The 22,749-nt window shown below is 46.3% G+C and overlaps 2 protein-coding genes across 6 annotated transcripts in view; one reads left to right on the top strand and one right to left on the bottom strand.

Moving 5' to 3' along the window:
- The window catches only part of kifc3 (kinesin family member C3), a 34,631-nt gene extending 23,002 nt beyond the window's left edge, over positions 1 to 11,629 (top strand). For 3 of the 4 annotated variants that reach the window (XM_035627730.2, XM_035627728.2, XM_035627731.2), the window contains exons 8-22: positions 49 to 309; positions 420 to 593; positions 2,764 to 2,911; positions 2,995 to 3,125; positions 3,334 to 3,445; positions 3,526 to 3,710; positions 3,904 to 4,008; positions 4,117 to 4,247; positions 5,532 to 5,655; positions 5,972 to 6,101; positions 6,292 to 6,521; positions 6,716 to 6,865; positions 7,195 to 7,324; positions 7,553 to 7,599; positions 10,444 to 11,629. In XM_035627730.2, the coding sequence (XP_035483623.1) occupies positions 49 to 309; positions 420 to 593; positions 2,764 to 2,911; positions 2,995 to 3,125; positions 3,334 to 3,445; positions 3,526 to 3,710; positions 3,904 to 4,008; positions 4,117 to 4,247; positions 5,532 to 5,655; positions 5,972 to 6,101; positions 6,292 to 6,521; positions 6,716 to 6,865; positions 7,195 to 7,324; positions 7,553 to 7,599; positions 10,444 to 10,452 (2,067 nt within the window). In that variant the 3' untranslated portion in view covers positions 10,453 to 11,629. The remainder of the gene's footprint in view (positions 1 to 48; positions 310 to 419; positions 594 to 2,763; positions 2,912 to 2,994; positions 3,126 to 3,333; positions 3,446 to 3,525; positions 3,711 to 3,903; positions 4,009 to 4,116; positions 4,248 to 5,531; positions 5,656 to 5,971; positions 6,102 to 6,291; positions 6,522 to 6,715; positions 6,866 to 7,194; positions 7,325 to 7,552; positions 7,600 to 10,443) is intronic. The other variant, XM_035627729.2, reaches the window with a different exon arrangement.
- A 614-nt stretch (positions 11,630 to 12,243) lies between these two features.
- On the bottom strand, positions 12,244 to 22,360 carry katnb1 (katanin p80 (WD repeat containing) subunit B 1). Of its 2 annotated transcripts, none has more exons than XM_035627738.2 (20): positions 22,032 to 22,360; positions 20,329 to 20,489; positions 19,951 to 20,081; positions 19,739 to 19,856; positions 19,441 to 19,541; positions 19,261 to 19,302; positions 18,904 to 18,987; positions 18,689 to 18,804; positions 18,413 to 18,484; positions 18,091 to 18,241; positions 17,796 to 17,986; positions 17,462 to 17,610; positions 17,174 to 17,224; positions 15,908 to 15,972; positions 15,597 to 15,815; positions 15,003 to 15,152; positions 14,347 to 14,423; positions 14,159 to 14,233; positions 13,661 to 13,777; positions 12,244 to 13,227 (listed from the first exon to the last, which is right to left on the bottom strand). In XM_035627738.2, the coding sequence occupies exons 2-20, from the start codon at positions 20,366 to 20,368 to the stop codon at positions 13,086 to 13,088; spliced, it is 2,091 nt and encodes a 696-aa protein (XP_035483631.2). In that variant the 5' UTR covers positions 20,369 to 20,489; positions 22,032 to 22,360; the 3' UTR covers positions 12,244 to 13,085. The 2 variants fall into 2 exon arrangements, with proteins under 2 accessions (XP_035483631.2, XP_047187567.1); XM_047331611.1 differs by lacking the exon at positions 22,032 to 22,360 and adding an exon at positions 21,822 to 22,002.
- Positions 22,361 to 22,749: the final 389 nt, after the last annotated feature.

The following is a 22,749-nucleotide window of genomic DNA, read 5'->3' on the forward strand; positions in this document are numbered from 1 at the left end:
TTTCACCTGGATGAAGGTGTGAGATACAGTATGTCCTGTGTCCTGCAGCAGGTGGAGTCCCTGCGGCGGGAGGCGTCCCGCTGGGAGAACCAGGCCCGGCACAGGGAGCGGCGGCTGGCTGAGCTGGAGCGAGAGCTGCTGGAGAAGAGCTCCAGGGTGGAGGCTGTCCGCCGACAGCTGGACGACTCCACCCGGCAGCTGGAGGAGTCGAGGCGGAGGCAGGGCGAGGCCGAGCAGAAGCTCGCCCTGCGCCTGACGGAGTGTGAGCAGGAGCTGGCCCGACAGGCGGCAGCGCCCCCCAGAGTCAAGGTGAGGAGGCTCTTCATCCGGCTCTGTGGTCGTCATGGTGAAGTGATGACAGGCGACCGACTGTGATGAAACCTGGTCGGTGACTTTATGTTTGTGCTCTCCATCTCCAGTACGTGACTCAGACGGTGGCGGTGGAGTCGGCTGACTCGCAGAAAGCTCTGGCCGAGATGCAGACGAAGAACGCCGCCCTGCAGGAGCAGCTGTTGGTCCAGAGGCAGCTGCTGAGGGAGCTGGAGACGCAGCTGCACGAGTCGCAGAGAACCTGCGCTCAGCTCAGGACGCAGGTAACTTCGTCTGCTGCACCTCTGTTTCCTGTTTCCTGTCCCAAACCGCTGAACCCAAGAAAACACAGGGATTCAACATGAAGCCACTTAGTTTCTGTCAAACCTGTAGCTCCTGTGAGTTTTGATAAATACAGGTCTAGAGCTCAGTGAGCCTAGCTTAGTGTTAAGACTGATAGCAAAGGGAAACTGTTAGCCTAGCTTAGTGTGAAGACTGTACAAAGGGGGAAACTGTTAGCCTAGCTTAGCATAATGACTGGACAAGGAAGACACTGTTAGCCTAGCTTAGTGTACTGACTGGATAAAGGGGGAAACTGTTAGCCTAGCGTAGCATAAAGACCGGACTCAGGGGGAAACTGTTAGCCTAGCGTAGCATAAAGACTGGACTCAGGGGGAAACTGTTAGCCTAGCGTAGCATAAAGACTGGACTCAGGGGGAAACTGTTAGCCTAGCTTAGTGTAAAGACTGGACAATGGGGACACTGTTAGCCTAGCGTAGAATAAAGACTGGACTCAGGGGGAAACTGTTAGCCTAACTCCTTCATCAGAGCCCAGAAACATCTGGATAACCTCCCGATAGCCTTTCGTCTCAGTGGCTAAATGTGATGAGGGAAGATGGCAGATAAACAGACGTTAGGTTCCTACTCCACGTCCCCGCCCTCACCTCCCTCACCTCCCTCCCCTCTACAGTTAACCTTCTACTCTCTGCATGCGTCCTGCAGCTGCTCGCCGATCGAGGCCGTCTCTGCGGCCTCCTCTCCAGAGCCGTCGGCCGGGGAAACAGTGAGGTGGTTCGCAGGTTGTCCAAGGTTGGCCCCGCCCCCCTCTCTGTGACATCACAGCGAGAGTCTCCCCAACCCCCCAACACCCCAAACTCAGGATCCTAAGCTTCAACACGAACCACTAACTGTAGCCACCGGCTCAGAACCAGGGATTTTTATAATCAAGATTTTGAGCCCTGGGTCTTGTCTGCAGGTGTCGACCCAGATTTCCTCACTTAATATATATACAAACATTATTATCTTAATATATTCAGAATTCATGTCAAGGTCAAACGTGGTTCAACTGGTAAACTGGTTTTACTGTGAAGCTTTGGAACCTGTCGGACTCTTAACCCCCTTTCCACCAACACCAACTCGTTCTGTGAGCTCTCCCAGTCTGTGATATGAACCCGCCCCAGTAGCCCCTCCCCCCAAGTGTTGACAGCCCAGATGTGCAGTGGAGTTCGTGGTGTAGAGCGTAGCCCTCCTGTGTTCTCCGTGTTCTCCAGTGGAACCGGGATATTTGATCTAGAACCTTAAAGTAGAGTTGGATGTTTTTCTCGTGTCTTCGTTTCGCACTGTACCCACTGTGATCTTAAAGCTGCCGGATGTCTCACATTTTAGTCTCATACCAAAACCATATTTGTTTAAAGAAAACTTAAAGCTATAGTGTGTAATTCTTAGAAATTTAATATATTGTCCATAACTATGTGTTCATATATGTATAATCAACTCTGAATGAGTTAAATATAGTTCCATGAGGTTTCTACGTCGTGTTGAATACGGTTGTTGAAACAAAACAGTCCAGAATACGTCGCGTTCATGTTGAATTGTCAGATGCTGCTGGAAACAGCGGTGCGCCACCATTAAGTGTTCCCTGTCGGCTGCTCAGTTGGTTGCGGTTTGCAACTTTACCACCAGATGCCGCCAGACAATTACAAAAATGACACACTGGGGCTTTAACTTTATTTAGAAATTAACTTTTTACAGGAAAAAATATATATTTTTCACAACATATTAACTCCCAAATGTTTAATGATGGCTGAAAAAAAGCACCTGTAAAATAAATAAATAATTATTTGTCTTAATAAGATAAAATAATAACTGAAATCAGGAAAAATAAATCAACAGCATTATTGATCAGACTTGATCAGAAGTGTTTAGAGAACCAGTAACCTCCTCCGTCTTACAGGTGAGCTCATCACATAACCAATCTGAGATTATTGTTGTTTTTTTAAAGGTTAATTTTTATTTGGGTGAAATCTTTAAATCTGATTTATTCACAAAGTACAAACAGGTGGATTGGAAACGAGACGCTTGCAGCTGTTTGTCCTCGAGCTCCGTCAGTGGAATCAGACCATCGGGAGAATCTAGCTCCTCACCGATGAGGATGTTTGCGTCCGTTTCCCTCAGATCCTGGTGTACGAGGGGGAGATGGAGCGAGCGCAGGGTCAGCTGGAGGTGGAGATGCAGAACCTGGAGGAGGAGAAGAACCGAGTGATCGAGGAGGCGTTCGTCCGAGCGGAGAGCGAGATGAAGGCGGTCCACGAGAACCTGGCAGGTCGGGACAGTCTCACCGTTATAGTTGCCTCTCAGCGCGCGCGTGTGTGTGTGGACTAACGTGTGTGTGTTGCCGTGCGCCAGGGGTACGTATGAACCTGCTGAGTCTGCAGCCGGCGCTCAGGACGCTCACCTGCGACTACAACTGTCTGAAGCGGCAGGTGCAGGAGTTTCCCTTCATGCTGGACAAAGCCATCGGCGAAGCCAAGCAGGAGGTGAGTGACGACGAGGACCCGGTCGGCCATCTTTGACCTCCGCTCGACCTGATGAAATCCTCGTGTCACAACTGTGTGTGTGTGTGTGTGTGTGTGTGTGTGTGTGTGTGTGTGTGTGTGTGTGTGTGTGTGTGTGTGTGTGTGTGTGTGTGTGTGTGTGTGTGTGTGTGTGTGTGTGTGTGTGTGTGTGTGTGTGTGTGTGTGTCAGATCTGTCAGGTGATCAGTGAGGTGAGCGGCGCGAACCAGGAGCTGCTGCGTAAATACAAACGTGAGATGAACCTGAGGAAGAAATGTCACAACGAGCTCGTTCGACTCCGAGGTGAAAAGACAAAAAGATTTACAGGTAGTCGAGTGAATCGGTTCTCCGGGAACTGAAATCGTCTCTCTGCCCTTTCCCAGGCAACATCCGTGTTTTCTGCCGCGTGCGGCCCGTCAGTCAGGAGGAGCAGGACGCCGCCAACGACGCCAAAACCATGCTGAGCTTCGACTCGGATGACGACGCCGTCCTCCACCTCTCCAGCAAGGGCAAGGTCATGACCTTTGAACTGGACAAGGTCTTCCCCCCTCAGGCCACACAGGAGGAGGTGAGTGAGGAGGGGGTTTCCATGGCGACACTCACAGACGTGACCCCCCGACCTCTGACCTGAGGAGAAAAAAAATCCCATTAACAAAATGAACTACTTTGAAGTATAACGTTTCTTTAAGTAGAAATACTCCAGTACTTTTATTATTACTAGTGACTCAACCTGTCTGTCTTCTGTCTGATTGGTCCTTCAGGTGTTTCAGGAAGTGCAGTCTCTGGTCACTTCCTGTATCGACGGCTTTAACGTCTGCATCTTCGCCTACGGACAGACGGGCTCCGGGAAGACGTACACCATGGAGGTGAGGACCATGTTTCTCCCGACACGGCCTTTGTTTTTGTTTTACTGTCACCGTCGCTTCTGTCGTCGCTTATTAAATATGAATGTTGCGTCTGTTTGTCATTGTCAGGGCGTCGTGGACAACCCGGGCATCAACCAGCGGGCGCTGCGCCTGCTCTTCTCCGAGGTGACGGACAAAGCTCCGGACTGGGACTACAAGATCACCGTCAGCATGGTGGAGATCTACAACGAGACACTGCGGTGAGAGAAACGAGAGTTTAGATCTGAGAGACGATCACGTGACACCGAGACATCTCGACGACGGACGGACGGACCGTGATGATGATGATGATGATGATGATGATGACGATGACGATGATGATGACGATGATGATGCGGTTCATGTTCCCTGAGGATCAACTGTTCTAGCTGTCGGTAAACCAGACTAAGAGTCTTAATCGTGGTCAAACTCCAGAGCAGATACTGTTTTACTGGTCCGTCATTTTCTAGTAAGATTAAATTGAATCTTTAAATCATAAGGAAAGAAAGAATCTTTCAGTCTGCGTCAAGTTCGTAAAATAATAAGAAATTATTATGAAATTACAGACTCAAAAGAGTTGAAGCGTTGACCCTGACGAGCTGAAATGTCCTAAAAGGGCCACCGTACAGAAGACGTTACAACATGACCTCACAACACAATTCATATTTGTTTCCTGGTGTGTAAGTGAGCGTTGCAGCCACGTGGGGGCGCTGTGTCATCCTCACACCAGAGGCCTGGAATATTGTTATGTTTCATACAGAACAGTTGAAATCATCAGTCAAATCGAAGTCTGGGCAACAGCACGTTGGTCCGTCTCTCAACTCTGTCCCTCCTCTCTCTGTCTGTGGCTCTCGGCTCCTTTGGTTCCTACCGAAGACGTAAGATCTTTAAAAATCACCTCACACACGTAGTTTCATGTTTTTTAAAGCCTCGTCGTCTCTGTGACTTTGGGGACGGTTGTCAACGGTGGAATAATCCACGTTTGGTGCTTTCATGAGTTCTGGCTCAGTCATACTTCCTGTTTGTGGAGACGGTGTGTGTTGTTTGGATGTGTAGACAGGATGTAGTGAGACTGATCGTCTCACGCTGCGCCGGTCGCCGTCGTGTTCAGGACCGATTTGATGCAGTTATGTAAAGAGTGGATCATGTGGATCGTCTGTCCAGCTGTTGTGTAAGAGAACATCTGCGTTAATCCTCCGAGACGCCACATCTGGACGCTGGAGCAGAAACTCTGGGATTATCTGTCGGATCAGTTTAATGCAGCTTGAACTTTTCACACAGACACAACAGTGTGTGTGTGTGTGTGTGTGTGTGTGTGTGTGTGTGTGTGTGTGTGTGTGTGTGTGTGTGTGTGTGTGTGTGTGTGTGTGTGTGTGTGTGTGTGTGTGTGTGTGTGTGTGTGTGTGTGTGTGTGTGTGTGTGTGTGTGTGTGTGTGTGTGTGTGTGTGTGTGTGTGTGTTGATTTTAATTTTTCCGTCTTTTGTTTCCTCCCTGTCGTCCGTCAGGAACCTGCTGGGCGAGAATCCCACTGACAAGCTGGACATCAAGATGAACCCCGACGGCAGCGGACAGCTCTACGTCCCGGGACTGAGCGAGTTCACCGTGCAGAGTCCGGAGGACATCAACAGGGTGAGAGCTTCCTGTCGAACCTTTCACAGTAAAACGCCTCAGACGCATACTCTCGTCAGTGAAGTTGGATTCAAACCTTCAGTTTAAAGGTTCACGTACTCGGTTCTTCTGTACCTTTGTCGTCACGTCATTTTTTTATTTTACACTCTTTGATTTCACTTTGTGTGTGTGTGTGTGTGTGTGTGTGTGTGTGTGTGTGTGTGTGTGTGTGTGTGTGTGTGTGTGTGTGTGTGTGTGTGTGTGTGTGTGTGTGTGTGTGTGTGTGTGTGTGTGTGTGTGTGTGTGTGTGTGTGTGTGTGTGTGTGTGTGTCCTCAGGTGTTTGAGTTGGGTCACATGAACCGAGCGACGGCCTGCACCAACCTGAACGAACACAGCTCTCGCTCACATGCTCTGCTCATCATCACTGTGTGTGGGTTCAACTCGGCCACCGGGAACCGCACGCAAGGTACACACACACACACACACACACACACCCGGTGGAAACTGTAAGCCTAGCTTAGCACAAACACAGAAACACATCACCTTCAACATCTACAAAGAAGATTCTAAAGTAGCTAAAAAGCCAAAAAACAAACATCTCACGACATGTGAGTCGTAGTCCAACTTGTGTTTTTCCGTCTGCGTTCTGGTCTCAGGTAAGCTGAACCTGGTGGACCTGGCGGGCTCGGAGAGGATCGGCAAGTCGGGAGCGGAGGGCAGTCGCCTGCGAGAGGCTCAGTGCATCAACAAGTCGCTGTCGGCGCTCGGCGACGTGATCAACGCGCTGCGGAGCAAACACTCGCACGTCCCGTTCAGGAACTCCCGCCTCACCTACCTGCTGCAGGACTCCCTGAGCGGGGACAGCAAGACCCTGATGATGGTGCAGGTGTGTGTGTGTGTGTGTGTGTGTGTGTGTGTGTGTGTGTGTGTGTGTGTGTGTGTGTGTGTGTGTGTGTGTGTGTGTGTGTGTGTGTGTGTGTGTGTGTGTGTGTGTGTGTGTGTGTGTGTGTGTGTGTGTGTGTGTGTGTGTGTGTGTGTGTGTGTGTTGACGACACCGTGACTCTGTGTTGTTGTGTTCAGGTTTCTCCGTTGCCGAGCAACATGAGCGAGTCCGTCTGCTCGCTGAAGTTCGCTCAGCGCGTTCGCAGCGTGGAGCTCAGCTCGTCGTCGTCGTCACGGCGACAGGAGAACTCATCCACATCGTCCTCGCCGACACACGACAGCGTCGAGGTAACGACCGGTTTGATTGGTCACATGTCAGAGATTTATTTTCACCTCATGTTGACGGTGTTTGAATTTGAATTCAATTTAAATCTCTCAGCAAAGATATTGGAAATATCACTTTATTATAATCAATACCTTAATAATAACACATTTTAAAAGGATTGAAAACAAGGTTACTAATAGTTTTTATAATAAAATATAAATAAATACAAAAAATTAATTCCACTTTCAGACAATAAAGATGAAAATATAATTAAAACTTAAATTCTAAAACTGAGCCATAATCAAATAATCACATCTCTTTTAACACGCTTCGACCTCTGACCTCTCCTCAGCTGGACTCCCCCCCGGTGACCCCGCTCCCTCTCCCCATCTCTCGGGCCAGCAGCGCCGGCTCCACCCTGTCCTCCGCCTCCAGGACGCCCAGCGGCTCCCGCAGGAGGTCCCAGTCGCAGCTGTCCACAGGTACACACACACACACACACACACACACACACAGGCACGCGCACACACAGGCACACACACACACACACACACACACACACACACACACACACACACACACACACACAGGCACGCGCACACACAGGCACACACACACACACACACACACACAGAAATACCTGCTGAACATCAGATTCTCTTCTTCTTCCTGTGTGTCCTCATCCTCTGGTCTGATTGGTCGGTTTGCAGACAGACAGGTAGACAGAGCCGGCCCATTGGTGGGGGACGGTGGGCAGGTAGGTAGAGGGCTGTGTGCTGATTGGTGGATAGCTTGGCATGGAAGCGCTCAGCATGGCATGGTGCCCCCCCCCCCTCCTCCACCCATCTAACCCTCCCCACCTCTAACCACAGAGCTGCGCCTGCAGGGCCGTGAGCAGGGCCCACTGAGCCCGTGGGCTGTTTGTGTCGCCTGCTCGAATGCCGGAGTTTCAAGTCACAAGGAAATCACACGTTCACTGATTCACTGTGTCACAACTGTAAGAGGAACATTCTGGGACAGAGAGTCCCAGGTTAGCCTAGCTTAGCACAAACCCTTGAAACAGTGGGAAAATGTTAGCCTAGCTTAGCACAAACACTTGAAACAGTAGGAAACTGTTAGCCAAAGTGAGGAGAAACACTTGCAACAGTGGGAAACTGTAGGAAATTGTTAGCCTAGCTTAGCACAAACACTTGAAACAGCAGTAAGCATTTGGCTTAGCTTAGCACAAACACTTGAAACAAGGGGAAACTGTTAGCCTAGCTAGCAAAAATACTTCAGACTGTTAACCTAGCTTAGCACAAACACTTGAAACTATTAGCCTAGCTTAGCACAAACACTTGAAACTATTAACCTAGCCTAGCACAAACACTTCAAACTGTTAGCTTAGCACAACACTAGAAAGAGTAAGCTGTTAGCCCAGCTTAGCACATACAATTGAAACTGGTAGCCTAGCTTAGCAAAAACACTATAAACTGTTAGCCTACTTAAATCAACAGGGAAACACGATCACCTTCAACCGCTACAAAGAAAATTTGTAGCTAAAACGTTTAAAAACAAAAACCAACGCTGACATTTATTTTCTCTTGATTCGAGTCAAACTGACGTAAACATGGTTTTTAACTTAAGTCTGGTGTTTGTGACACTTGAAGCTTATGAACGAATCGTCATCGTGTGTGTGTGTGTGTGTGTGTGTGTGTGTGTGTGTGTGTGTGTGTGTGTGTGTGTGTGTGTGTGTGTGTGTGTGTGTGTGTGTGTGTGTGTGTGTGTGTGTGTGTGTGTGTGTGTGTGTGTGTGTGTGTGTGTGTGTGTGTGAACTCGTCTCTTCCTTGTGGCTTCAGTGTGGATGTTGTGAGTGAGTCGTCTCGTGTCCTCGCTGGACGTCCTGCTGCTGCTGAGCCGAGGATTGTGGCATTGTTTACTTCATGTCTGACCTGATAAATCTGAAAACACTCTGGGTTTAAAAAGTGTAACAGGGACGGACGTGTGTGGACATTTAAGACCTTAACAAACTTCTGGTGTCCCCATAGACCTTCAGATGTCCTCATAGACCATCAGATGTCCTAATAGACCCTCAGGTGTCCCCATAGACCCTCAGATGTCCTCATAGACCCTCAGATGTTCTCATAGACCCTCAGATGTCCTCATAGACCCTCAGGTGTCCTCATAGAACCTCAGGTGTCCTCATAGACCCTCAGATGTCCTCATAGACCATCAGATGTCCTAATAGACCCTCAGGTGTCCTCATAGACCCTCAGATGTCCTCATAGACCCTCAGATGACCTCATAGACCATCAGATGTCCTAATAGACCCTCAGGTGTCCCCATAGACCCTCAGGTGTCCTCATAGACCCTCAGATGTTCTCATAGACCCTCAGGTGTCCTCATAAACCCTCTAAGTGTCCTTTAGACCTTCAGATGTCCTCATAGACCCTCAGATGACCTCATAGACCATCAGATGTCTTAATAGACTCTCAGGTGTCCCCATAGACCCTCAGATGCCCTCATAGACCCTCAGATGTTCTCATAGACCCTCAGATGTCCTCATAAACCCTCTAAGTGTCCTTTAGACCTTCAGATGTCCTCATAGACCATCAGATGTCCTAATAGACCCTCAGGTGTCCTCATAGACCATCAGATGTCCTCATAGACCCTCAGATGTCCTCATAGACCCTCAGATACCCTCATAGACCCTCAGATGCCCTCTTAGACCCTCAGATGTTCTCATAGACCCTCAGATGTCCTCATAAACCCTCTAAGTGTCCTTTAGACCTTCAGATGTCCTCATAGACCATCAGATGTCCTAATAGACCCTCAGATGTCCTAATAGACTCTCAGGTGTCCCCATAGACCCTCAGGTGTCCTCATAGACCATCAGATGTCCTAATAGACCCTCAGGTGTCCTCATAGACCATCAGGTGACCTAATAGACTCTCAGGTGTCCCCATAGACCCTCAGGTGTCCTCATAGACCATCAGATGTTCTCATAGACCATCAGGTGTCCTAATAGACTCTCAGGTGTCCCCATAGACCCTCAGGTGTCCTCATAGACCATCAGATGTCCTAATAGACCCTCAGGTGTCCTCATAGACCATCAGGTGTCCTAATAGACTCTCAGGTGTCCCCATAGACCCTCAGGTGTCCTCATAGACCCTCAGGTGTCCTCATAGACCCTCAGATGTCCTCATAGACCATCAGGTGTCCTAATAGACCCTCAGATGTCCTAATAGACCCTCAGGTGTCCTCATAGACCATCAGGTGTCCTAATAGACCCTCAGATGTTCTCATAGACCCTCAGATGTCCTCATAGACCCTCAGATGTCCTCATAGACCCTCAGATGTCCTCATACACACACCAACAGTCTTTGGATCAATGCGTCCTCTCGAGCTCAGGACGCCTGTTGACCGAGACACTTACAGTTTACTTTTAAATTGAACGGAACATTTCATAAAGTCACTTTGTGTTTGTGTCAAATTCTTCACCATCACGTTCACACGAGCTCGAACGTAGAGAGAAAACGTGTTTTCATATTTATCCTGAGACGTGTGGACGTGGACGGGGTCACGTGACCTCTGACTGACTGACGTTTGATTGTCTCCGCAGGACGACTGAAGATGACGGCCTGAGAGAACCTGCAGACTTTGGGACGTCCCGGGTCGTCGGCCAACACCCTGAGGACCTGACCTACTGGGACACGACCTCCACGACCTCCACGACCTCCGCCCCCCGTCCCCCACACCCCATCCCACAGCTGGAGGACAGACGAAGGAGCAAAGACTTTACTGAAGTTTCAAAAATCCTCAGACTCTTTTTCTTTTTCAGCAGAAAAAACAAAACGGCCAAAATGATTTCCCCTTCGAGTCGTCGTCCTGCGACGCGACGAACATTCTCAGACTGAATCAAGTGAAAATCGACACCGTCTCAAAACCAGTATTTTCTTTCTAATCACAGTATTTCTTTTATTGTTCCTTTTGTAAAAATTGCACTTTAAAAACAAAGAATCTCGGTTATTTTCTATCCCACGATTCCAGATGTGGCCGATTATAATATATATGCATAATATGGTTCTATATTTATGTTTGACATGCTTTAATCTTTTATTTAGAATTTATTCTGTTTCTTTTTGACGGACCAACTTGGGCCACACGTCAATTGAGGTTAATCTTAAAGAAAGAAAATTAAGATGAATCTCATTGTCACGTCTCCGCCCTCACGGTCCTTTCCTCCAATCAGGGTACTCCACTGATACCGAGCTGTCCTATTGGACTAGAGCAATACAAGGAAACGGTCGCCTGTGAACAAGCTTGCTGTTTGTTTTTTTTGATCTTCTGCATTTTCCTGTGGATGATTTTTTGGGGGAGAGCGAAAGACGAATCTCCATGAAACTAAAAAAAGACTCAGCTCCTCTTCACTGTCCCGCGACTGACAGAACCATTCGTTGTAGTTTGTAGTGAAACAGAAGAAATGCTTATAATCGCCGCGTGTGTGTGTGTGTGTGTGTGTGTGTGTGTGTGTGTGTGTGTGTGTGTGTGTGTGTGTGTGTGTGTGTGTGTGTGTGTGTGTGTGTGTGTGTGTGTGTGTGTGTGTGTGTGTGTGTGTGTGTGTGTGTGTGTGTGTGTGTGTGTGTGTGTGTGTGTGTGTGTGTGTGTGTGTGTGTGTGTGTGTGTGTGTGTGTGTGTGGAGCTGATGATGATCAACGTGTCGCCTGCTTTGTCTCCGCTGTAGAAACCTACAGTTTGGATTTTTTTTTGTATTCCCTTTTTAAATAAACTCTCCGAAAACAAACAAAGACCAGGATGTCAGACGTCATGAATATCAGAAAATATCATGTTATATACAACTGTCATGGTGTAGTTAGGCATAAAAATGCATAGTATATAAAATCCTTGACAATTTAAAAAAAAATCTAAATCGCGTAAGTGTAAAACGTCATAGTACATTCTGGCACAAAAATGTAAATTAGTTAGGCACAAAATTTATAGTATAGGAGTGGCAACAATGTGCTGTTAAAATGGTGTAATAAAAATGTAATCGGATATAAAATCATAGAAATATAATTTTAAGAAGTCACAAAAATGTAATAGTATATAAATCCGAAATGATAAAAACATTAATGTAAAAAAGTAAGCTAAGAAAGATTCATAGATTGAATCATCAAAATGTCATATGTAAAATCATGAAAATGAAGTTGTTAAGGTATGATGTCTTAAAACGTCATTGCATAGCAATTTATATTCATCAATCAATCAGATTTGTCTTTGTATAAGTCATAAAATTGTTATTGTATAAGTATTACAAATGGCAAATAATTGTCCTAAGTCATAAAAATGTCGTCCTATTAATTCCATGAATCCGATTCTTTGAGCACGTTCAGCTCGTCAGCGGTTCAAAGAGCGACTCTGCTTTAATCCAAACTTGTGCGACTTTATTTAAATAACGATCCTCAACAATACAGTTAAAACATCAGTGTCTGAAAAAGTGAAAATATGGTGACATCATCAGAAACTTCACGTGAAGAGTTTGTTCCTCCTGATCACATGACCTCAGTTCTCTGACCGATGATTAATGTCAGTCGACGGTGAATCACCGACGTCCCATGATCCTCTGCTTCTGTCTGGACGGAGGCACCGAACGAGGCCGACGCCTTCCGCCATCTTGGTTTACCAGATCCAGTGAACGCGACCGCTGGTCGACAATTTGAGGATAAACTTATTTTGCTTCTGACGATAGATAAATGATAGATGAGAAGATTGATAACACTCCTCGCGTCTGTTCGCTAAATATGAAACTACAGCCAATTAGCTTAGCTTAGCATTAAAGACTGAACAGCTAGCGTCAAGGTGGCTGTTGACTTCGTTACCAGTCGTCATGCTAAGCACATCTTCACTAACGACGTGCTTCAACTTACGTGTCACTTTTCTCAAAGTGGAGTCAGTTTTTATTTTCATGTTATAAATAATCCACAGTTGTTTCTTGGTGAGTTTTTTTCCGTCTGGTGGAAGTTGAACCACTCAGTTTTCAGCAGGTCGATCACGTTCTTCTTCTTCTCTGATTCTGAGGAAGACGAAGGGACTTCCTGGAAGTGTCGCTATGACGAAGACTAACATCTTTAAATAATAATTTCAATAATCTTCATCATCATCATCATCACGTTTCTTCTTCTTCCTGTTCCCGACGACTCTGCGGGATCGGTGACTCCAGGAAACGGATCAGGAATCTCTCGGGCGGCGCGTCGTCGTCGATCCTCAGACCGCGTCGTCGAGCGGCGCCATGAGCAGCTGCAGCTCCTTGAAGGCGCTGCCGTGGCGCCCGACCTGCGACGCCTTGTTCTTCACGATGTTGCTGAGGTTCTTCAGCTGCTTGCAGCAGGTTCTGCACTTCAGGTGTCTGAGGACACAAACGTCATCCGGTCACTTCACATGTACAAAACTCACCGAGCTGAAAAGTTCTAATACGTTGTTGATTTGTTCGTGACCTGTTCTAGAACTGACCCTCGTATTCAAATATTGATATTTAAACTTAGTAATTTGGGTAAGTGTGTATTTTATCATCAACAGTACAAAGTAACTAACTGTCACCAGCATCATCTCAAGAAGTGTGTTGCTATGGCGACCTTTTATCACCTTCTTTGGGGAAATGTTTCACGGGACGAGAGATTGTTCTAAAATCTTTGGATTCACGTCTGTTTAGACTTCCGTCTGGAAACACAAATGTTTTCATATACTCTTTTCTTTTTTTCCAGACCTTGAAATGACTCAAATCAAATTCCATACTGCATGGGAAACGCTGTCAGCAATAAACATGTCTGCTTCAGACTCACCGCTCCTCTCGCGTGATGTCGACTCCGACCGACGGCGTCGCCCTCAGCGTGTCGGAGATCAGCGTCCAGAAGTGTTTCATGATGAGCTTCAGCGACGTGCAGCCGGTCTGCATGTAGCTGAGGACGGAGAGGTCACACGTCAATTTAGTTCCGATCATTTTTATACAGAAACACAGAAATGAAACTATGGTGGCCCCTGAGAGTCAAAACACAACAACAGACAACACATTTTTAGTTTTGACCCTTTAGGGCCTCCGTACATATCACAACTATGTGTTTGAATCGAACGTTTGAACGTGAGTGAAGTGTGTGATGAAGAAAAGGTCAGAGAGGTCAAATGGCAGCGTCAGGATTCAGATTCTTTGTAGTTTAGTGAAACAATATATTTTATTGAGTTTAATAGTTGAGTCATTAAACTGAACACGTCTCTTTGCGTTTTAAACCTGACGTTAAAAGATAAAACCGTGAATCGTCTGCAGACAGTTCCTCGTCTCTCACCTCTCGTATTTACTCTGCAGCAGTTTGTCGATCTGAGGCAGAACCGTCGTACAGAGGTCGAGTTTCCACAAAGACCTGAGAGACGACGACGTCACAGATTCATCGTCAGAGACAAACACAGAGGAAACTCTTTAAATCGAATGAAACGTAATGAGAAAGATGATGACGTGATGAACGCTGAAACTCACGGTTGGAGGTTGAGGATGTTGAGAATGTCCACGACGATCGACAGGTCGCTCATGGAGACGGCGATGTCCAGAGCGTTCTGCGGACAGACAGACAGACGGGACGTGAGGAGGAAGTCCACCACACGAGGCTGAAAGCTCTTCTGAATAAAATGTGTCGTGAGGAGGAATAAATCTTAATGAACGAGGTGAAATCTGTCTTTCTCTTCAGGTGATGAGAAAACAAAGATCAGATGAAGCTGCATCACATCAGGTCATAAAAATGAAATATTTTTACTTTTCTTTCATAAAGAAAAACTTTCTACTTATTATAAACCATGAGAACATTCGTAGACTTTGACACCAGCGACATTCACACTGAAACGCTTTTGTTTTAAATCTCATCACTGTCGCTGTGGTTACGCCTGGTTACATGTTCTACTTCCTGATTGGTTCTTATCGGGTTTCACCCAAGATTTTCTGTTACTAATCTACTTCCTGTTTACACCTGACTGGTCATGTGTGTGTTTTCAGGTGTTTTGTGCAGATTATTTTACGATACAGAGCTAAAACGCTTGTGTGGACGGAGGTCGGTTTTTCCGTTCTACAGTGGAAACATGTCAGTGTTGAGGGCGGAGCCTCAGTCTGTCGCTGTGAGGTCAGATAAAACAAAACGGGACCTTGGCGTCCTCTCGAGCCCACGCCATCCGCACCGTCTCCAGGTTCTTGCGTCGGCTGCTCAGCATCACGCACATGGTGGCGTGACCCTTCTTGATCTGCGACAGCTCGTCCTCGTCGCTCAGCGCCGCCGGGCGGCTGTTGGCCGACGGCTGAGGAACAAACATGGAGGTTGTTTTTAATTTTATTCCTGTTACCACATGAGAGCATTGATAATGTATCAATGACATATTAATGACAAACAGGCTTCGTTATGATTCTGCAGAGTGGAGCACTGAGTCTAACTGACCAGGTTTTCATGTTCACATCTTTATATTTTAATCTGAAACTGAGACACTTTGAAAAAAAGTGACTCAAATTAATTGAATAAACGATCAGAATTAATTTCTTGACCGGCATTTCAGGTCAAACAAAGATGCAGGAAGTGACATGACGGAGGCTATATATATACATATATATATATATATATACACACACCCGTATACATACATATATATACACACGTATACATACATATATATATGTACACATACATACATACATATATATACACGTATACATACATATATATACATGATATAAAACCGTTGACTCACCGGCAGGAAGTCGGCCACGTTCAGGCCGATGGGCTCGTTCCTGGTGCTCAGGATGATTTTGGGTGGAGGTCTGGTCCTCGCCGTGGTGACGGGAGGCTGAGGAGGTGGCGGCGGGCGGGAGGCGGGCGGGTTGGAGGAGGAGGAGGCGGGACCCACGGCTGAGGAGACCACGGTGGGCTCCACCCTCTGGACGGGAGTGGAGGAGGCGAGGGGCGGAGCCTGCGACACCACAAAACTTTGTTCACAAAAGAAAACAAACAGTGACAACACACGCGTCGGGTCACATGATGGAGGCTTCTGCGTTCACTGACCTGCTGCTTGTCGGGAAACGGACACGTCATGTCCTGCAGCTGACGGCCGATCGCCAGTATGATCTCTGAGAGAAGAGAACAGAACACAAACAATGAGAACAATGATGACAACGAACTGAGAAGCTTCAGTGTCTGAAATTAAATTTACATTACTCCGCTCATCACAAATATCTTTAAACTTAAAATCTGACTTTAGTGCCTAGTTTCAGGTTCACAGTGTTTTCAGTTACTCACGAAACTATTACATCAATTCACCGTTGATTGAATTAATTATTACTTTATCCAGACTCTTTATTTTTATCTTGTTCGACTGATTTTCTCATTTTAAAACAATTTGTGGAAACTTTTTAGAAAATCCAACAAATCTCAGTCCAATAATCTACTGAGTCTGTTGGTTCCCGACGAGTCATTTATTAATTTAGAGACTCCACAGATAAAATCTGATCCAGACTCTGAAACTGACCAGTTTCATGTTTATTAAACATAAAGAGACAAATAAGAAAATATGAAGCGACGAGTTGTTGAGCTGTCAATCATCATCTGTATTTATCAAGCTGATTGATTCTCTCCCTCCTCGTCTCTGCTCCACTAAACTGATTTGTTAAATCTGATTACACGTATCAATCTTTGGCAGCCGACAGTTTCGACCTCTGCAGGAGAAATGTTCCTCCACTTCCTACATTGTTGCTATTTTTTTTTTTAACTTCCTGTGATGTCATATCTTCATAGAATCTTCAAATCATTCATTTCTATAGAATCATTACAACCTAAACTAAAACGTTATGTGAGTCAATACACCATAATAAACAGAACAAACTACTGAGATTGTGTTATGAATTTAGAAAAATATAAAAATCTGATGTTTTTTCATCAAATTTTGCCAAATAAAAATAAAACATTGAAATATATTGAATAAATATATCTAAATATAAAAACATGGAACTAAATATTTTTTAACTGTCCATAGGATATTTGAACTATGTACGTTTTTAAAAGTTTTTGAGATATGAAAAAAAAATTCTGCTCCTCTCATGACAAAATGTAATGTCGTCATCAATATGAGGCTTCGACTTCCTGCTGCAAGAAGAATAAATGTTATTACTGACTATGATTTTTTTTTGCTGGTTGGAGCTTTAAAGTTACAAACTGGAGATTTAGAAAAGTCTGATTGTTGCCGTTCAACTGACGCAGACGTGAGATATCACAGTGAGGAGGAGGAGGAGGAGGATGAGGATGAGGATGATGATAAGGATGAATATGACTCACCGTCTTCTGGCGGAGCAGGAAAAGGCTCCGACATCTTGGGAGGCGTCCGAGCTGGACGAAAGAGAAGAGCCATGAATGAAAACAATTAATTTCAAATTAAATTTCAATTAAAGTCAAACTAACAAAGTATGAATTTTAAATCTGTTAGTGGAAAACTAGAAAAAATGAATGAACTTTCATGTCGATAAGTTTGTGTTGTATAAAAAAAGTAACTATAAACGAGTATAAAATAAATCTGTCAATTTTATTTCTGGTTGTCAGCAGGTGTGATGGCGGCGGTTGACCTACAGATGGCGTTCTTGGGCTGGAAGATTTCCTTGAAGTCCTCGGGGTTGTGGATCTCCGCCGACGACAACTTCTCGTCTCCCTCGTCCTCGCTGGGGCTCCGCCTCTCGCCCTCGGGGCTCCGCCTCTCAGACTCCGACCTCTGCTTCACCCTGATGACATCACGACATGCAGAGTGACATCACGACGTGCGATTGACAAAGCCAGTTTCTTGTATTTCACGTTAATAATTAGATCCTTGTATTTCACACTGAAAATTGGGAGCATTGGTTAGCATTTGTTAGCATGAAGATAATCCAAATAAATTAAATAGCTCAGAAAACATCTTGCGTCGCACCTCTGCGAGCTGCAGGTGGTCGAGGGTCGGGCGTAGCTCTTTCGCAGGGCGGCTCCTCGCGGATCCTTGGGCTCAGCGAGCGGCTCGTTGTCCCGGACGATTCCCTGGATTACGGAGCCACCGCTCTTCTTTACCCTCTTCAGGTCGACGACGTACGACGACACGCTGGAGAGCTGGTGGGAGACGCCGATCTGACGGGACGAGAGGAAGTGGAGACGTGTCGTCAATCTTCATATACAGTCGCCAAACGTCTTCATACACATGATGTTTCCCTCTTGTGGGCGGAGCTTCTCACCAGCTGCTGGTTGCAGACGGCGAGGTCCGACACTTTGCCCCATCCCACCGGCACCGTGTCGAAGCAGCGGTCCGGCTCCCAACCGAACACCCGCAGAGTGTCGGTGGCTCCGCTGAACAGACAGCCGCCGTCCGGACTGAAGAACGCACACCTGAAACCACAGGTCAGAGGTCAGAGGTCAGGTGAGAGGTCGACCACACACATCTGTATTGGCGTTTATGTTTGCAATACAGAATAAACGTGTTTCGAGTAGCGACATCGGCCCTGAACATGCACATGGTCCGTGCTCGGGTCAGGACTCATACTCCGGCGGTCGACTCACCTGACGGGTGACGTGTCTCCCTCCAACGAGCTGATCATGGTGAACTTCTCCAGATCCCACAACTTGATGGTTCTGAAACACAGACACACAAACACAGTGTCGACATCCAGGAGAGAAATAACAAGTCATGTGATGAAATAGGATCAATAACTGAAAAAGGAAACAATGAGACACAACATCATCAATACGATCAGCTCACAATCAATAATGTGACTTTGAGTCATGGAGGAAATATCAGTGTTGACAGAGGAACTGATCCTGGGCCAGGGGTCGTACCTGTCGCAGCTGCCCGACGCCAGCAGGTACTCGTTGGGATGGAACTGGACGATGTTGACGGCGGCGGTGTGAGACTTGAACTCTGTGATCGTCTTCCCCTGAGCCAGGTCCCACAGCTGACGGAAAGAGAGGACACGGAGACACGGCATGTGAGTGATCTGACGATTCTGAAAATGGTGTTGTGTGTCCGAAGGCGTCGGTGTGTGAGTCTGAACCTTGATGGTGGAGTCGTCGCTGGCTGAAGCCAACCACCTCCCGTCGGGACTGAAGGCCAGACTCCTCACGGCCTGAGTGTGACCCTGCGACACAAACACACCTTCAACAGTCAAAGACTTTACACAAGGGGAACAACTCTTATTCTGAAATCCTGATCAGTTCAGTGCCACAGTTTTCTTTTCACAGACAGGAAGCTGTGACTTCTAGCGGCCAACGAGTTGAAAAGAAAAAGAAAGATGAGGAATTCGTAAAGCCCCTTAAAAAATCTGTGTCCACACTAACACACCTGAAAACACATGTCACATGATCATTCAGGTGTAAACAGGAAGTAGATTGGCAAGCCGGAGTTTTCTTACCTTGACCCTGAACACGTATCCTTTCCTCCTGACGTCCCACAGCTGACACGGGTCAAATTCACCAAACGGAAAAAAGGGAAAAAGAATTGATTAATGCAGATCATGAAAACAAACAAACATACACATATTGTCAAACACACATTGTCAAACACACACACACACACACACACACACACACACCTTGATGTTTGTGTCCATGGAGCTTGAGGCAAGGAGATCTCCGAACGGATGGAAGCCCAGACTGGTGATGTTGGATTTATGTCCCATCAGAGTCCTTAAAACTGGAGATGAGAGAGTCACACTGACTGACACGAACACACACACACACACACACACACACACACACACACACACACACACACACACACACACACACACACACACACACACACACACACACACACACACACACACACACACACACACACACACACACACACACACACACACACACACAGAACAATAACGTTGGTCTCACTCTTTGCCGCCTCCAGGTCCCAGACTCGTATTGATCCAGACTGTGAACCAGCGACGACCTGCTCCTCCGACGTGTTGAACTGGACACACTCCACTGGGCTCTTGTGACCAGTCAGACTCTGAGAGATGACACGAACATACACACGTTCAGATTCATGAAGAGGATTCATGAAGCTGTGCCATGGCGAACAGGAGCAGTGGCGGTCGTCTCACCATGATGCAGTTGGCTTTGCTCACAGCCCAGATGTTCACGCGGCAGTCCTCTCCGCCGGTGGCCAGCAGGCGGCCAGAGTTCTTACCCAGGGCCAAACAGGAAACGCTGCTGGAGTGAGCCTCGAACTCTTCTGTAAAACAAGACACAAGGGACATGTTCAGTGTCTAGACCTGCGGGAGGAAATACTACCTGAAGGGGGCAGACAAGAGTCAAATCCTCTTCCTGACCGACACTCTGGGAAATGCTGAGACCACACGCTCCGTTAGTTTCTCTCCTTCAGACTGACACAGCGCCCCCCACAGGTCATGGACGTCTTTATATACTGTCTGTGATGCTGCGTCTGTTGTGTAACAGGAGAAGTTTAAGTTTGTACTCACGCAGCCTCCATGAGATCTTGGTGGCGTTGGCAGCGGCCATACTGGTCACACTGGCTGCTTCGTCTCGAGTGCTGGAAACTGCTGAGGTTAGTTGGTGAACTCAGTCGGGGTCACTGAGGACAGACATCGGCTCCTCGTCTACTCTGAAGACTCGGCTCCACCTGCAGTGACACAAACACATCTGACGGTCAGCTGCTTTTCTTTTTTTTTGCGTGTCCTGTATAGGCCTCATCACGATAACTACTTTTTGTGGCACAATTTATTGTCCCAGATATTATTGCGATAGACAATATTATCGTCATTTAAAGACCTTTTTTTGATACTGAATCATGTGAACTCGCAGTATATTGGTCTGATACGACTTGTGTTGCTGCTGAGAGAAATGTTAAGATAAGATAAGTTAAGATATGATAAGTTAAGATATGATAAGATATGATAAGTTAAGTTAAGTTAAGTTAAGATAAGATAAGATAACATAAGATAAGATAACATAAGATAAGATATACCTTTATTTGTCCCACAATGGGGAAATTTGGTCATTACAGCAGCAAAGAGGACAGGATATAGCAGGAATAGCAGAATATAGAAAGAAATTTAAAAAAGCAATAGGTATGTACAAAATATAATAAAATATTAAATTATAAATACTATATACAGAGTAGCAGCAATAGTTGTCCAGAGTTTAGACTTTGTGTTTAGGCCTCAGACAAAAGAAGCAGTGTGAAGACATGGTGGTGCCTTTTAGAAAAAAAATATTACGGAATCCATATATTCTGACATTTTATAACCCACACCTGTGATTTATGAATCATACGACGAGAACAGAGGAGAGGACAGAAGCAGCGAGACGTTGCTGGACTGTTGTTGACACGTCCATTCTTACGTCAACACACACATGTAGACACGATGACTGTTATTGAGGTTAAAGAAAATCACTGATTTCATATTCACGTTTCCTACAATGAGTCGATAATGTAATTATCATGACAGGCCTGGTCCTGTATCACGACACGAGATCGTGGACAGTTGATCACAGGTGAATCGACACCTGTCTGAAACAGGCAGACGTGGACATTGTCACCTGGTTGTCAAAGTGTGCAGGTGAATCAACAACACTGGAGACTCGGGATTAACTTAAACCGACCGGACACTGAGTCAGTGGAACAGCCTCCGTCTGTCTTCCGGTCCAGATACTGTCGGTGATGATGAAGTCACAGGATGTGACGGTGTCACCAAAAGAGAAAACTGTGTAACAGCCCTTTACCGGGCAGCTAGCTCAATGCCAACGTTGCCGACCGGGATACAAACAGATTGACAAGCACCACGTTACACAACCGGTGGGCGACGCGTGGATTAACGAGGCCGAGCACCGACTCGGGTCGCTCCGCTCCCTCGACTCTGACGGCGACGCGGTGACGTCACAGCCAGGTAGCACCAGTTAGCACCGAGAGCTAACGGGTTGCTAGCTGTCACCGGAGCGGCCGACGGCTCACCTGCCGTCCGTCCGCGGCGGTGCACCATCGGACCGGAGACGGTCAAAGGTTTTAAAAACGTTGAAGCGGGGCCGCAGATCATCCGCCTCCGAGTCGATGGCGACTTGTTGACAGTTCGGTTGCTGCTCGGCTGTAGCTTAGCAACTGAGCGATTTGACTCCCGCTGCCGTCAAAAGCAACTTTATTAACAACAACAAGCAAGAAACTCACAACAACGCGGTTGTCGAGGTCACTTCAGGTGGAAGTCCTGCTCCTCTTCGTCATCACCATGGTAACCTGTGCCGAGCGGACGAAGGTGCTCGTGAGCAGGTGAAGAGAAGAGGCGACAGATCAAAAGCAGTCAAAAGTCCAACTACTGACCAATCAGATCGCTGGAAATACTCAGCGTCATCATCCTGCAGGATCCCGACTGGGACAAAAGAGGTTGAGGGTAAAGCGACGAATATAAAGCGAAGCAGATATTGAGGTCAACAGAATGGCAAAGAAAATTATAATAAAAAATGATTTGAGCCTTTAAATGTGTATTCATGTTTACATTTTATGTAAACATAAATGTTTGTTTCAAGTTCTATGTATTTGGTTGTATTTGTATTCTCAATTTATAGTTACTCCTGACAAAGTTTATTGTTAAACTAAAATATCAAGCCTCAATTACATGTCATGAGGGTTTCATAATGATATCTGTTTGATCAAATTATTTTCGTTTCACTTTGTTGAATGTCACTTTTACATGTCCCTTTCATCCATTCATAACTTTCACCAGCAGAGGTCCCCATCGAGCTTCGAGTAATGAACCTTTGTTATACACTTGTGTTTAAAGCTTCACTTCGCTATCACTAGTATTAAAACATCTGAGTTTTAAAAACAACTGAAATAAATAAATGAATAAATGTTACTGGATTAATGTAAATAGCATGACTCCTGAAGA

Source organism: Scophthalmus maximus, chromosome 4 (genome assembly GCF_022379125.1).
Source record: "Scophthalmus maximus strain ysfricsl-2021 chromosome 4, ASM2237912v1, whole genome shotgun sequence".
NCBI lineage: Eukaryota > Metazoa > Chordata > Actinopteri > Pleuronectiformes > Scophthalmidae > Scophthalmus > Scophthalmus maximus.